This window comes from Berghia stephanieae, chromosome 11, assembly GCF_034508935.2.
Source record: "Berghia stephanieae isolate SIO BIC M18660-M18661 chromosome 11, UCSD_Bste_1.3, whole genome shotgun sequence".
Taxonomy (NCBI): Eukaryota; Metazoa; Mollusca; class Gastropoda; order Nudibranchia; family Aeolidiidae; genus Berghia; species Berghia stephanieae.
The window spans coordinates 4562448-4579619 of NC_088370.1; the positions used below are offsets into that span (position 1 = coordinate 4562448).

Here is a 17172-nt window from a genome sequence, read left to right on the forward strand (position 1 = left end):
CCTTTGTGTGTGAAGCGAGTGCTCTACCAACTGAGCTATCAGAGCCACCTGAGCTATCGGGGACTCCCCAGAAAACCCAAAACGTCCACATCATCTGTCTACATTAACTCTCTCCCTACCGACCATTTTCAGTATTTTCTCAAAATGGCAGGCGTACCCAGCAAGAAAATTGATTTTTTTAAACTCAAACAAGTCCTCTACAAGACAACTCTATGTTCTTATTGATTAAACAAAGATCATTGTGATGTACAAAATAAATCTAAGTAAGAAAAAATGTATGTGTCGTAACAAATGTGACGATTTTGCTGTAGGTGGTAAGGAGAGGGTTAAATAGATTGAAGCTTCTCTTCCATTTTATTAATTGTTATTTATTTCTTCAAGCTTAGAGTAGCAACATTTGAGCCAATGAAATGACCTCCAAGGCATAATACCCAGTCGTGATCCAAGACAATGAGTGGTATGACTAGTTAATATGCCAAGATTTTATAATTGATTCTTTTCATAATAACTACAGCACAGTACAATTACCCTGTAAAATAGGCCATACTTCCCCCCATAAATAAAGACAGGAAAATGATCATCATGATGTTATCACCATGCTTACATTTACAATAATTAAAGCACACTGGTTACCGTTAAAAGGTTTACCTCTATGAAAACGAAAGGTGACTGGTTTATCTCCTTGGCAACATTTGATTATGTTGTACAACGTGCCTGTGAACTGTGATTTTATTTGGCTGGGTCATAGTAGTTTATTGATGTATTTTGCACTTTGATATTTGTTTGAATAATCATCGAAAACATCTTGATATTTGTTTGAATAATCACCGAAAACATATTGATTCTAATAATGATAGTAATAAAAATAATAATAACAATAATAAAAATAATAACAATAATAATAATAATAATAATAATAATAATAATAATAATAATAATAATAATAATAATAATAATAACAACAATAATAATAGTAATAATAATAATAATAATAATAATAATAATAATAATGATAATATAATAATAATAATAATAATAATAATAATAATAGTAGTAGTAGTAGTAATAATAAGCTTTATAATTTCTCTCTTATTGTAAACATTATGATTGTTGTTTTGTTGTTGTTGTTGTTGTTGTTGTTGTTATTATTATTGTTTTTACCATTATTATCATTATCATCATTATTATTATTGTTAATATTGTTATTATTATTATTATTGTTATATTATTATTATTATTATTATTATTATTATTATTATTATTATTATATATTATTATTATTATTTTATTATTATTATATTATTATTATTATTATTATTATTATTATTATTATTATATTATTATTATTATTATTATATATTATTATTATATATTATTATTATTATTATTATTATTATATATATTAATATTATTGTCATTGTTGTTTTGGTTGCTATTTCTATATTGTTCGATCAAAACTTCTTTAAAAATTTGCCAACAATTCCTTATAATTCTGCGATATCTCATGAGTCAGTTCAGACATCCTTTGTCTTCCTTTTCCCATCCCGTCCCTTTTCTTTCCCCCCTCCCCACCTTCTCCCAACACAGGAGGCATTGATACCCTTGCAGTACATGGACCATCCACCTTCTTTACCAGTAAGTAATGTGAAGACAATCTCAATCTGCTATTTTGCCAAAAATAAACAATCTTAGAAAGAAAAAAAAATTTAATTGTGCGGCTATGTGGTCTAGTGGTATGACACTCGCTTTCAGTTCTGTTTGAGCCTTTCTCAGCGCATTGTTGAGTCCTTGGAAAGACTCTTTACTCACATTCTCTTACCTCACTCAGTAGGTGTAAAATGAGTATCTGACCGTTAACAGTGTTGCCTCTGTCGGGAAAAGAAATTATAATATAGCCAACAGGCGACATGTCTCGTCCTACATGTTAAGTGTTGCTGTTGGTCAGGGACCCCTTGTAAAGCGCTTTGAGCATGTTTAGTGGATATTGCACTATATATATGCTCAACTGTTTTTGTTTTTGTTAACTGAAAGGGGAAATTCAATCCTGCCTTCTTGGTAACGATCAGATATATGGGAATTTTCAATTATTAGGAAAATATTATATGATTTGATCAGTTATACTATTATTTAGGGTTTAATTCTCTCCTTACCAGCCATGTTTAGAATTTTCCCCAAAACTTCACACCCACCCAACACAAAAACAGACATTCCTAACTCAAACAGAAAAGCAACAAGCACATTCTATTGTTCGACAATATGAACTCTATTACAAAAATGTCAAGTCTCTATAGCTATATAATAGCAAAAAGAAATGAAATCTGGATGAGAAAAGTGACGGTTGCATCGTAACAAATGTGACAATTTTCCAATAGGTGGTAAGGAGAGGGTTAAGTTAGCTGAGCTTTCCAATAATGTGTACATCATGAAGGTACTTATTTAATAACCTATTGTTACTAAGGGATGACATATGGGATTCATGGCTCGTCCTATATGTTAAGTATTGCTGTTTGATAAGGACCCTGTTCAAAGTGCTTTGAGCATATTTAGTGGATATTGCGCTATAAAAAAGAGGAACTTTTTTTTTCCCTTTTCTTTTTTTTTTTTTTTTTAATGATGGTTTTGAAATTTACTTACGACGATTAAATAACCTTTGAAATTAAGTGATTTTCTCCATTAATTCATGTTATAACTGGTATAAGTTGAAAGTTTAATATTTGAAGTATCTAAAATGCAGGCTAGGGCTGGCAACAATGCATAAAAGTGGATCGTATATGGAAACTATTAGTAAAGATTGACCTTTGAGCTTTAAAAAAAAATTGTGCTTTTATTTAGCGCAACATCCACTAAATGTGCTCAAAGCGCTTTACAAAGGGGTCCCTGGCCAACAGGAACATTTAACATTTTGGACGAGACATGATGCCTGATAGACGATGTTACCATTTTTTCGGACAGAGGCAATGCTGTTAAGTTGCACTTCTTTCTGGGTTTTCTCAGCCAGCCACACATAATTTAATCATCTTGGGCAGCTTGATATTTTACGTTTGACAAATCCTAGAACAGAATTTACCTTATTTCTACATATTTATTGCATTCTGACCATTGAAGTTAGCTATCGATATTAAATCCTAATTGTTTTGCATATTTTGAGAGAGAGAGAGAGAGAGAGAGAGATAGAGAGAGAGAGAGAGAGAGAGAGAGAGAGAATAAGTAGGAGTGAAATATCTGTTCAATGTTATAGTTATCATATAAAGTTATAACAAATGTAACTAAATGAGAAATTGCCATATTTATGGACAATAATGATCTATTATTATTATTATTATTATTATTATTATTATTATTATTATTATTATTATTATTATTATTATTATTATTATTATTATTTTTGGGAATTTTGTCATGAAAAGGATGGCATGTCCTTACAAATTAAAAGTTCTCATAAAGCCAGAGAGATTGAACCATTAATTTCCTACCGACTGATTTTTTTCCCCCCTAATATTGTTTACATTGCATTTCTTTCTGTACTTTTTCACCAGAGGGCTTTGCTGACCAAAATATTGGCTGTATCTTTGTGGTTGCCCATGGCCGTTTTAGTAAGACCAATTTTTCCAGATACCAGAAATGTTGGTGAGTATGTCTTGTCCTGGCCAATCCAATTCAATTCAATTTTTCATTCCCTGCAGCACTTCACTATTCTACCATACTCAGGAACAAAACATATTTAAAACTCTCCTCTTGGCAAAAACCCTCAAACCTGGGTCTTCAGTGAAGTCCCGGGTTTGAGGGATTTTGCCAAGATGAGAATCATTTAAATTGATCGATATTTGAAGGACGAGTTTTCTGACCAAAAATATATTGAAAAATGTTGTCTCTATTATTGTTTTAATAAACGCACCTCATATTTGCAATATCAGAGATTTAGGACGTAATTCTCAAATATTGATATTATCTGCATATCTCCCATTTTACTTTATGACTACGCCTAGCCTTTTTCCCCCGTAAGACTCTTATAGACAAAATGTTGGACATCATTATCCAAATGCTGTAGTCATTTGATTCAAGTGAGGACTCAGTGTAGGCCATTTATCTTTAGAAAGAAGGAAGGATGGACTCTTGGTTTACTTACTTATTTTAGTGTCATTTTGTTCCTGTCCCAGACTCATTTGTTTCCTTCTTATTCTGCAGACCCAGAATTCATAGCAAACACCAGCATGCCTGTGAGAGTTGCCTACCTTTACATGTCTCTTTTCATGGACAGGACCAAATACTATATCACTTGGACATTAGGTGAGTTGGAGACTTTGATTTATCATTTCTAAAGGCTAGAAACAGTAACAGTAGTAGAAGTAGTAGTAGTAGTAGTAGTAGTAGTAGTAGTAGTAGTAATAGTAGTAGTAGTAGTAGTAGTGTAGTAGTAGTAGTTGTAGTAGTAGTAGTAGCAGTAGCAGCAGCAGCAGCAGTAGTAGTAGTAGTAGTGGTGGTAGAAGCAGTAGTAGTAGTAGTAGTAGTGTTAGAAGCAGTAGTAGTAGTAGTAGTAGTAGTAGTAGTAGTAGTGGTAGTAGTAGAAGCAGTAGTAGTAGTAGTAGTAGTAGTAGTAGTAGTAGTAGTAGTAGTAGTTGAAGTAGTAGTAGTAGTAGTGGTAGTAGTAGAAGCAGTAGTAGTAGTAGTAGTAGTAGTAGTAGTAGTAGTAGTAGTAGTAGTAGTAGTAGTAGTAGTAGTAGTGGTAGTTGTAGTAGTAGTAGTAGTAGTGGTAGAAGCAGTAGTAGTAGTAGTAGTAGTAGTAGTAGTAGTAGTAGTAGTGGTAATAGTTGTAGTAGTGGTAGAAGCAGTAGTAGTTGTAGTAGTTGTGGTAGTAGAAGTAGGAAGAGGAGCAGCAGGAGGAGGAGTAGTTGTTGTTGTAGCAGCCATAGAGGTAGTTTTATGAGAAGTAGTATTAGAAAACACAACTACAACACAATGTAAATGTACACTGTCATTCTTATCGTTCTGCAGCGGATGCTGTCTGTAATGCTTCAGGTTTAGGGTACTCTGGTGTAGATGAGAAAGGGAGGCATACGTGGACAGCCATGTCAAATGTGCAAGTTTGGAACATTGAGGTAGGTCCTCTAATTGTCGATGCAAAATCATAAAGGTAACAAAGGGGATCACGAAATAGTTAAATGCCTTAATTATTGGGTGTTTGAAAGAAATTATGAGCATTGGAATAAGTGTCTCAGTGAAATGATGCTTCATCTTATCGTAAATTCATGCATTGTTTAGCATGATCAGTAAATGGATAGATGACAATGATTGCAAAACTCTGATCTTGGCGTTGTTTTCGGATAATGCACTAAAAAGGACTACTCCACTGGACTAGGTATTAATGAGCTCCTGATAAACTGGTAGTTACAGATATAGTCTGAGTGCTAGCACAAATAGATGTCTAAATGGTGCACTGAACTGAATGAAACGGAAATTTGGTTCCATATGGCTGACTGAGAATGAATGGAACGTTGAACATGATGTATCCATGGAAATATGCGATGTAAATGATTTATCTGGGGTTTGGGTTGGGGTTTTTTGGGGGTTTTTTTTTGTTTTGTTTTGTTTTGTTTTTGCTATTTCTTTTGTTTCGAAATCTGGTTTGATTAAATTAAAGGCCTATGGAGAAATACATAACAAGACTTGGACACGAAGTCAGAATAAAAAGTTTCAGATGATTTGGGTACAGGTGAAGCAGGCTGATTCTTAGGCTGATTCTTTGTTGTTTTTTTTTGATTTGTTTTTTGTTTTTTTTTTGTTTTGTTTTGGGGGTGGGGGGGGGGGGTTGTATTTTTTTTTCTGCTTTATCTGGCATTGTTTCTTACACTCTTTTTCAGATCTTTACATCACTCCTAGAGCATTTTAAAGTGATAACTCATATTAAATAAGGGAGACATGCCCACATTTTGGGTTGAAATGGGGTTATTTTTGTTGTCAAATTCGGATTTTCTTCCATAGTAATACAGAATTTTTGGTGGTTGCTTGTTGCAGGTTTGGTTCCAGGTTTATTCAGCGTCTTTCATCCAATAACATTGCTCTCCTTCAGGACTGTCCACCTCCAAATCTGTTTTATTTTGCCCAGCCTCTTTTTCGGTTCGCTTCAGGGGCATGATAGTATTGATACATCATTGCTATATATATCATCTACAATTGTGACATTTAATTTTCTTAAAATTGTGACATTTAATTTTCTTAAGATTCTCATGCCATTTATGTCTTATAAAGCGCCATTCAGTGAACACTTTAGGTGGAGATTGGCACTCTATAAATTTTATTATTTATTTATTATTTTGAAATAGTACATAATGCTACAAAAATACGTTTAGAACGGTTGGCATTTTTAATTCGCTTTTATTTCCCCCCTTGCCTATCACAGACTGCAACTAGCCTCAAGAAATATTTAGATAACTGGAATATCAGCACTACCTCCTGGTTGAGGCACGTCTGCTACCAAAGGGCTCCATTCATGGCAATGTACTTGACTTTCCTGCTTAGCTCCCTTTGGCACGGACTCTACAGCGGATATTACATCACATTTTTGACAGCTACAATTTGTGTCGCTGTCGGAAGAAAGGTGATGATAAGGATAGTATTGTAAAATCTTAAGTATACCACCAGCCTTGTGCATTGCCACCGTGATGCAGCTATGCGGCCTTGTGGTATGACATTGCTTTCGGATCAAAAAGTCTTGGGTTCGAGCTTCGCTCGGCACATAATTGAGTTCTTGGAAAAGGCTCTTTACTCACATTCTCACACCGTACTCAGGTGTTGAGTACCTGGCCGTTAACACACATTGTCTCTGTTGGAAAAAAATTGTAATAACGCCCAACAAGTGTCTTGTCTCATTCTACATGTTATGTGTTGCTGATGATCAGGGGCCCTTTGTAAAGCTCTATGATCATGAATAGTAGATTTTGTTCTATATAAAAGCTCAAGTTTTTGATGTGTCAAATTTATAATAAAAACTATTACAGTGGAATTATGATTATGCCAACACCACCGGACCAGAAAAATTGGTCGATTTTTAGCAAGGTAGCGTAGTGGTTAAGCTGTCAGACTCGAGCTTTGATGGTCCAGTTTCGAATCCCAATGAGGACAAATTTTTTAAAAATTTATTTTGTTTTAAATTTTATTTTATTGAAAAAAAAAATGATTTTTATTTATTGTTATAGTTATATTAGACATATTGTTGATACTTTGAATCATTTTTTAAATTGTTATTGATTTTATTTTGTTTTAAAACAACCCAAACCAACATTGGTATTTTTATTATTGTTATTATATTTTATACTTTATCATTATCATCAGTATTCGTTTACCACATTTGTTTGTTGGGTTTTTGAAAACTTTTTATCATTAAAAAAAAAAACAACTATCTTAAATTTAAATAACTAGTAAAAAGCTGCAATTTCGCGGAGAAAAAACTATTTTCTTTGGATATTGTACTCACCATCATTTAATGAGGGCAGATTGGTAAACAACGTTGTCTGTGTAACTTGGTACATCCTCTGTTGATTTTTCTGTTGATATCTTCGCAAATATTGTGATATATATATATCCTTTATTTCTTCATAAATATTGCGATATATATATCCTTTATTTCTTCACAAATATAATAGTGATGAAGATGATAATATATTAATAATGATACTAATAATGATGATGATGACAATAACAATAATTGTTATTTATTCATTTACTTTTTAACCTGTTTACTTATGTTTGTATTATTACGTTTGAAAGAATTTTTTTTTTTTTTTGGAATGTACTATATATTTCTTCCATTGAATCCTCCTGTCAGATACGTGCCACCATCAGGCCTCTATTCCAGACATCCAGGCGACTTCGTCTTGTATACGAGGTCATTACGTTCTTTGGGACTCAAATTACCTTGGCATTCTTGGTGTTGTCCTTTGTTGTCTTGAACTGGAGTGACAGCATAAGATTCCACAGGTAGGATGTCTATTACGCTATCATTCATCACTTATTTAGTGCAGCTATGTAGTCTAGTGGTATGACACTCGCTTTCGGATCGGAAGGTCCTGGGTTCGAGCCTCGCACTCGGCGCATAGTTGAGTCCTTGGAAAAGGCTCTTTACTCACTTTCTCTCACCGTACTCAGGTGTAAAATGAGTACCTGGCCATTAACAGCGCTGTCTTTGTCTGAAAAACTGTAATATCACCTAACAGGCGTTATGTTCCGTCCTAGATGTTAAATGATGCTGTTGACCAGGGACCCCTTGTAAAGCGCTTTGAGCACATTTAGTGGATATTGCGCTATATAAAGCTCAATTTAAATTTAAATTTGTATCTGGGTGGGGTCCTTTGACCTCCCATGGTGGGCAGGAGGTCTCTTACTGTGTCTTCTATACCCTTATATCTGTTCTCCAAGTTGCTTTCTGTCTTTGTCTTGTAATGGGATAGCTTGGTTTTGTCCTGGCCCTGGCTCGAGTCCTTAGCTGAGAAGGAAACAGTAAAATGTTATGTTTTAGTTTTGGGAGATGACTTTTTATTCCTTGTAAATCATCTCTCTGTAACTTATTGTTAGTTTTGTTTTCTTTTTGGGGATATTCTGTAAACTTTTGAGTGTATTCATCTTGGTGGGATCCTGTGTTGTGGTCTTTTAGCTTATCTCAAACTAAGTACACTGATAGTGTTCTTTTGGAATCTACGTCTGTTTCCTATTTGAGCCAGTCCCCTTTATCTCTCTTTTTCTTGGGTACTTTTACTTGTAATTCTAGAATTTTTTCACTATCCCATATTCTTCCTTTTTACTGTTGCTGAAATGACCTAAATATGTTGCAAGTACCGTTAAACCCTTAAATATAAACAACAAACAAACAAATTGGTAGCTGGGTGGGGTTCCTGACCTCCCATTGTGGGCAGGGAGGTACTTTCTGTGTCTTCTACCCCCCTATATTTGTTTTCCAACATGCTTTCTGTCTTTGTCTTGGAATGAGATTACTTGGTTTTGTCCTGGTCCTGGCCGGATACCCTAGCTGGGAGGGAAACAGTCAAATGTATAGTTGGTTTTGGGAGATGATATTTTTTTTCATTGTAGATCATCTCTCTTTTATGTACTGTATTATTTTTCCTTTTACACATGTATGATTTGTAAACAATTGAGTGTGTTCCTCTTGGTGGGGACCTGTGCTTGTGTCTGGATGAGACATTTAGTGATATCAAAATAAATACACTGACAGTATACTCTTGGAATCTACATCTGTTCCCTATTTGAACCAATTCCCCTTTTGTCTACCTTATTCTTGGATGCTTTAATTGTAATTCTAGAACTTTTTACTATCCCATATTCTTCCTTTTTACTGTTGCTGATATGACCTTAATGTGTTGCTGGCAAGTACTGTAAAACCCTTAAAAACAAACACAAACTAATTGGTATTATGTCAGGGTGAAGCAACCTGATGCTGGTAATTGAGTTCAAAGTTGAAATGAATGAAAATTTGACCTATCGTCTCAAAATGGTACTGTGCTTTACAAATGGTCCCTGACCAACAGCAACACGTGTCATGTAGAACGCCTGTTAGGCGATATTACAATATTTTCGGAAGAGACAATGCTATTGATGGCCAGGTACTCATATTACATCTGAGTACGGTAAGAGAATATGAGTAAAGAGCCTTTTCCAAGGACTCAACTATGCTACAATTGAGGCTCGAACCCAGGACCTTCCTATCCGAAAGCAAGTGTCAAACCAGAAGACCGTATAGACGATATAATTGTGCACTTATAATATCCATTCATCTATGATCTTTTCTCTTGTTTGTATTGACTATTATACATTTATATTTGAAAAAAAAACCATGGTATTTTTAATGTCTTTTGACCTATGTATCCTTAATGATTTTGATATGATATATATTTAAAAAAAAAAAAATTCCATTATTTTCTTTTGTTTTGCTGAGTTCCTAGTTTTAGTACTATCACCCTATATGCACATTTCTTTCCAGATCTTTCTACTGGGTGTTGCATATTGGGTCTATCAGCCTCTTTTTGCTCATTCCTTCCAAGAAGTCCTCAAAATCGATGACAAAGGCCACAACAGTTGAAGGGCAGAATAAAAGTGATAAAAATAGCAACAAATGCAACAATGACGCACATCAGGTGATCTCGACAGAGGAGTCCGTGACAACAACAACAACAACAACAACCAACAACTCCGTCAATCAAAGAACTAACGCCAACATTCAAAACTCAGAATATCAAAATTTCTGTAATCAAATTAAGGAAGAATTAGCATCAACGACTAAAACATTTGAGAATGACAAGAACTTGGACAAGGAGAAAGACAAGGTCGTCATGACAACGACAAACGGTTCACCGGAGAATTCTTCACTGACTCAAAGAGGGGCAAATGCCAGTCGTAGTTTTAACACAGCTGATGAATTATAGCTACTGATCTATATAATATTGTGTACGTCCATAATCTGTTTTATCTGCTTCTTTGACTATTTGACTATTTTAAAATCATATTGCCACAGTTGCCAAAACTTTGCAATTATTTAAATTTTCTGTAATTTAGGCTGCAGAATGTGACTTTGATGAATGTTTTATTCGTGTTGTTTGTATGAAACAGATGTCTAAAATATGTGAGGTCTGGCCTCGTGTTTTTATCATTTAATCAGTGAATTGGAGAGTGTTGTGTTGGCGTATTGATTGTTAGCAAGGACCCACCTAAAAATAATTGATGACAACAAAGGAACATTTTGTGACTGTTTATGATTTCTGTGCTACGTTGTATATCAAAAATTTTTATTATTGGAAATCAAATACGATATTTGATTGATATCATTGTGATTATGGATTTTTTTTCCTCATTGTTTTTTTTTATTTATTTTTTTTTGTTGTTGTTTCTAGTTTTGTTTTTTGTTGGGTTTTTTTTTTTTTTTTGTTTAATTTTAAAAACCAAATTTGGATAAAAAAAAAACTAATGAAGATACCTTGAAATGGACTGAAAGTAAATAAATATCGACTCTTGTTTTTATTTTAGTTATACTATTTGCTCAAAAGCTTTGACGTTGTGATATTGTGGCAACATTAGGATTTTTATCGTGGTGCAATTTACTTAAAAATATTATTGAAATTGGACGTCATTGATAAGGTTAAAAAAAAATTAAGGAAGCTTATTTGTACGATATTTGTTTGTTAATATCAATCACAGATTTATATGCAATACTTGATTACATCAATCACTGCTGTACTATGTACTACTGCACACAAAGCATATCAATAATGGCTCAGAAGAGAGTAATGATCGTACATTTTCCAAATCTGTTTTTTTAATTATTATTATTTTTTAAAATTTATTTATTTATTTTAGTTTGTTTTTGTTTTGTTTTGTTTTTTTTTTGACTAAAATTAAGTTTGAATGGGTAATGATCCTTCAGAGCCATACTGTCCATGATCACCGAGTTTATCCTGGTCTATGTAATGTTAAATGGACAGCAACAATTATGTGCTGCCCTTTGGATAGGCTACAAGTCGTGTACTACAGGTACTTTCCACCAGGTCTAACTGATCCAACTTTCCAAGCACTGTTGGATGGTGGATATTGGAATCAGAACAAAAATAAAATTAAAACAAATCTCTACAGTAACAGGTACAGGTACCATTCCCTTTGTTTGTAAGGCAACTGAGTTGCTTAATCCCTTTGTTTAAGTTACGTAATCCCTTTGTTTAAGTTAAGCAATCCCTTTGTTCAAGTTACATAATCCCTTTGTTCATGCTGTATATTTCAATTTATCAGAGAAGGAGGGGGGGGGGAGTAGAGAATAATCAACCTCATCATTCAATAGTTAAGTTCAACATTTTAGCTGTGATAGCAGAGATAAAATATTGAGTCAACAAGGAATATTCTATTCTATGCAGAATCTGTTAAGCATTATTTATTACTAACAACTGTATAAAAAGTTTCGCTAACTCTGATCAATACGTGATAACTGCTTTTGTTTTTAATTAAAATGTCAATTTTGACGTACCTACTTATTTTCTGAAATGAACACATTTAGAATGTTTAAAATCTGAGATTTGCCATGCAAAATATCCGATCACAGTTACGAAGATCAATTGAATTCTATTGGACAATTGCTCTCTTGACTTATTATGTATCAGTGGGAGAATAATATCAATAATTTCTCATTTCAATGAAAGGAATCATTCAAATATTTTACTTTGTGAAGTTGTTTAAAGCAAATGCTGCGACTTGAAACTCAAAGAAAGAAAGAAATAAAATTAGTCTAATTTAATGGAAGCTTCTATTGGATTAATGACGACATATTATATCCATATCATCTGTCTTCATTGATTCGATTGAAGCTTCCATCCGTTCAATTTGACTAATGTTATTTATTAGAAGTTGAGAAGTTGTTCATAAGACTAATACTGCTATTCTGAAAAAGCAACGCAATGCAAAAGCTTTTTGATTTTGTTTCGTATGTTTTATTTTTCCATTTTTGGACTTCCTTCACAAACAAAACACACACACACACACACAACACTCTTCTTTCTCTCTCTCTCTCTCTCTCTCTCTCTCTCTCTCTCTCTCTCTCTCTCTCATTCTCTCTCTCTCTCTCTCTCTCTCTCTCTCTCTCTCTCTCTCGCTCTCTCTCTCTCTCTCTCTCTCTCTCTCTCTCTCTCTCTCTCTCTCTCTCTCTCTCTCTCTCTCTCTCTCTCTCTCTCTCTTTCTCTTGGTTTTGAAATTAAATTACTAAAAAAAAACAAAAATAATTTTTAAATGTCTATTATAATATAATTTGTTTCAAGATTTGCAATATTTTCTGTGTCGTTAAGTTATTCTGTTAGTTATAAAGTGATTTACATTATGATGTAAGACTCGATATAATGTTTGAGACTGTTTTGGGTTTGTTTATTTTTATCCAATCGTCCTTCCCTAGTTACTTACTACTGTAATATTCACATCTTATACGAAGTAATGCATAAAAATAGAACTCATTCTATTCATCCCATTTGAGGTCTATCTAGTCAGTGTGCAGCACCATCAAATGAGAAATAGAGGATTAAGCTTCTTACTAAAGGAACATAAGCAAGATGTCGATTGTGAAGCTTGGATTCGGATTCTCCTGGTGTTAGTCTAATGTTTTTTAATTACCTAGCCATCTCAGCTCTAACCAAAAAAAAAAAAAAGCAGAAGAAAATGCATTTAGGTAAAGATCAATCAAGATTTGAAATTATTGGCCAAATTTCATTTTTACAAGAGAGTTGGCAAGTAAATTTGACATGTCGTGCAATAGAAAGTTTTTAACGTCTCAATTTTGCCATAGTTTTGTCAATTATTTTTCCTTTACCTTTGATTTTCAACATTTTTTTTTGCCTTTTCATTGTCTATGAATACAGATTTAAGATATGTTTTGTCATGATTGCTTGAAGTGTAGCATGGTAATTTATGATTGTAAATTCCATTATGTCAGAATATGTAGTGCTATATTATTGCCGACAGGTTAGCATGGTAGTATAATTGTCATTTACAAACATTCAAATATATCGAGGGTGTCGGACTCCATAACCATGCAAGTGCCATGTGTAGTGAATTATTTCTTTTTAAGCTTACAGTAACCCTCTCTTTACCAACTATAGGAAATTTGCCACGTTCGTTGTAATGACTTTTAGGTGATCTCAAACTAAGTACTTTGATAGTGTGCTCTTGGAATCTACATCTGTTTCCTATTTGAACCAATTTTCCTTAGTCTTCCCTTTTCTTGGATATTTTAATTGTAATTCTATAACTTTTTACTATCCCATTTTCTTCCTTTTTACTGGCGCTGATATGACCTAAATGTGTCGCAAGCGCCATAAAACCCTTAAAAACAAACATCAAACAAATTGACAAGTGTTGATTCATAAGACATGCTTTTTTAAAAAAAAATTTTTCTCAATCATACTGGGTGGGGATCCTGACCTCCCATAGTGGGCAGGGAGGTACATGCTGTATCTTCTATCCCCCCATACCCGTTTTCCAATTGTTTCCTGTCATTGTCTTGGAATGAGATTACTTAGTTTTGTCCTGATCCTTGCCGGAGTTCCTTGACTGGGAGGAAACAGTCGAATGTATAGTTATAGTTTTGGGAGATGATATTTTTTTCCTTGTAAATCATCTCTCTGTTATGCTTTGTATTATGTTTAGTTTACATATTATATTATCTGATTGGTAAACATTTGAGTGTATTCCTCTTAGTTGGGACCTGTGCTTGTGTCTGGATGAGACTTTTAGGTGATCTCAAACTAAGTACTTTGATAGTGTGCTCTTGAAATCTACATCTGTTCCCTATTTGAACCAGTTCCCCTTTGTCTTACCTTTTCTTTTGTGCTTTAATTGTAATTCTAGAACCATTAACTATCCCATTTTCTTCCTTTTTACTGGCGCTGATATGACCTTAATGTGTTGCAAGTGCCGTAAAACCCTTAAAAACAAAAACAAAAACATCTCAATCATAACTCTCACGTACTTCCATGATTAGAGTCAGACACCCTCAATATAATGTCTGTCATCACCTGACATGAATTGAAGTACAGTAGCATGATTGTCAATTCCAATATTTCATACATTCTATGATTTTAAGGATTGCCTGCCATAATATCATGGCAGAATTGTCAATTCCAATATTTCATACATTCTATGATTTTAAGGATTGCCTGCCATAATATCATGGCTGAATCTGAATTGTCAATTCCAACATTTCAAATATTTAATCTTTATATTATTGTCATTTTATTCCAATAGTTCAGATATATTGTACATGCGATGGAACGTGATGTAGCAACAGCATGTTGTAAATTCTTTTTTTTTTTTCATATTTATAATTTTTTAATGATTGCTTCAATTCCAATGTTTTAGCTAAAAAGTGTTAATAATTGCATAGCAGAGTAGGAGATCGATTCCAATATTTCAAATTTATACAAAATGACTATCCGCAGAATAACATAGCATACCTGCCTCCCTTCCCATTTTCAATTTTCCTTTCCCTCATTGTCCCTATAAATTCTGATTTTCCAAAATAAAGATGACCATAGGAAAGGGGAGGGGGGGGGGGGGGGGCGGAGAAAGAAAAAGATGAGCAAAGAATTTTTATATATTTGAAGATTAGCAAAATGGAGGTAAGGAGGAAAATTAATTTCTTTCTCTTCACCATGCTGATCTGGGAATAAGAAAGGGACTGCCGTTTTGCTTGTGTGTCATAGAAGGGGACTAAGAGAGGTAACTTTTGGTGTGTCTCCTATTCTCCCTTTATCTGTTTTTACCTTTCCATGTTGCTCTCTGTCTTTGGTCTGGATTAAGATTGTTTTTTGGGGGTTTTTATCCTGGTCCTGGTGAAGATCCTAAGCCGGGAGGGAGACAGCCAAATGCATAGTATTTTTCTTTTTTTAGAGATTATTTTCGTATTTTCTTTTCCCTGTAAATTATCTCTCTGTTTTGAGTTAGTTTTGAATGTATTGTACTTTGTGAACATTTGAGTGTATTCTTCATTGCGTGCTTCTTTGCTTGTTCCTGGAAGTGGAAAGACACCTCAGGGGATTACTTGCATAGTCTTTCATTCCTTATATGAACCAGTCTCTAATTTTTCTTTAGTTCTTTTAACTTCAGATCTACAACTTTTCCTACATCATCTTCCTTTTTGCTTGCGTTGCAATGACCTACTATGGTCACAATTGCTGTAACACCCCTAAAAATGAACAAAAGCAAAGAAACAAACAAATAGCTTGTCGTGCGAGTGTGTGATGATTGTGGTAAGTAAAATTACAAATTCCTATTTTTTTTGTCTCAGATTCCTATTGTTTTACATTCTGATTCCACTTTGAAATGTGAAGGACTGGCAGGTATGACCATGGTCCATTCCAGTATTTCAAATATACAATGTTAATTATTGCCAGCATTGTGATGTAACTCATGATAGTTTTTTTTTTATTTATGTATTGATAAGAACGAAAACCATGCTGAAAATACGATCAATTTTCAGATTGTTTTAAATCTTTTAAATAGTTATGGTTTTAATGGTTTTAACCCTGTGACAGTGAGCTTATGATTTTTTTTTTTAAAGACAGATAACTAACAGCTGATTTTTAAAAATAGTTTTTTGTTTTGTGTGTCAATCGAATTAGCTTTCTACTTTGTTTTATTTTTATTTTATTCATGCTCATTTTAATTTTTCTATCTTTTTTACTTGGTTGTGATTATATTTTTTTTAAAACAATGTCCTAATTGATAACATAGTGCATTTAAATTATGCTCCCTTTGCAAGATTTATAAGATTGATTATTTTTTAAATTAAATTATTATTAATATTATTATTTATTATTATTATTATTATTATTATTATTATTATTATTATTATTATTATATTATTATTATTATTATTATTATTATTATTATTAGTATTATTATTATTATTATCATCATCATCATTATCATCTTCCGCATAATAACTAACATTAATATTTATCGTCATTTCTCGCAATGGATTTACGTCATTTACTTTTTATTTTTATCCTATAAACAGCTACCAACTAGTATTATGAAGCTATAGCTCTTTCCTTTGGCCCCCAGGTAATTACAGTCACGTTCTATTATACCAACTACCTCTTATCCTGGAAAATTGTCATAAATTTGTCAAGATATTTCTATTTGGATCACGTTTAGATCATCATAATGTTGTTTGAAGTAGTCTCTCAAAGTCAATAGGCACACGGAGACTGAAATATTGTCATTCCTGTTATTGATTATTTACTTACAGGTGCTGAAATTATCAGAATGCATCACAAGCATTGTAAGACTCCAAAATGAGGTGATTGCGTTATCACAGATTCTGTCCCTCAGATGTGTCCAACACAGTGAACTCTATAAAGAGGACAGAGTATCTGTAAACACTATATTATTCGGGTTCTGGTTTTGACGAGTGAACAAAATCACAAAATCAAACCGTTCATTAAGACAACAAACCACAACAATGAGATACCAGTCCCCTATGGAAAGGTCTTTGCATTTCCAATTATTCTTTATCCACCAATCTAGGGACTGAATTTGGTAGATAATGCATTCACTCAATAACAAAGGGCTCCTTTGACCTCGTATTGTGGGGCGGTCGCTTGCTGCGTCTTCTATCCTCCTGCTATAACTGTTTTC

At 33.4% G+C, this 17172-nt stretch overlaps 1 protein-coding gene across 1 annotated transcript in view; it reads left to right on the plus strand.

Annotated features, from left to right (window-relative positions):
* The window catches only part of LOC144957226 (membrane-bound glycerophospholipid O-acyltransferase 1-like), a 38219-nt gene extending 26250 nt beyond the window's left edge, over positions 1 to 11969 (plus strand). The window contains exons 7-13 of the mRNA XM_078888297.1: positions 1588 to 1635; positions 3537 to 3627; positions 4186 to 4287; positions 4993 to 5096; positions 6398 to 6595; positions 7823 to 7974; positions 9989 to 11969. Coding sequence (XP_078744423.1) covers positions 1588 to 1635; positions 3537 to 3627; positions 4186 to 4287; positions 4993 to 5096; positions 6398 to 6595; positions 7823 to 7974; positions 9989 to 10430 — 1137 coding nt within the window. The 3' untranslated portion in view covers positions 10431 to 11969. The remainder of the gene's footprint in view (positions 1 to 1587; positions 1636 to 3536; positions 3628 to 4185; positions 4288 to 4992; positions 5097 to 6397; positions 6596 to 7822; positions 7975 to 9988) is intronic.
* The last annotated feature ends 5203 nt before the right edge of the window (positions 11970 to 17172 follow it).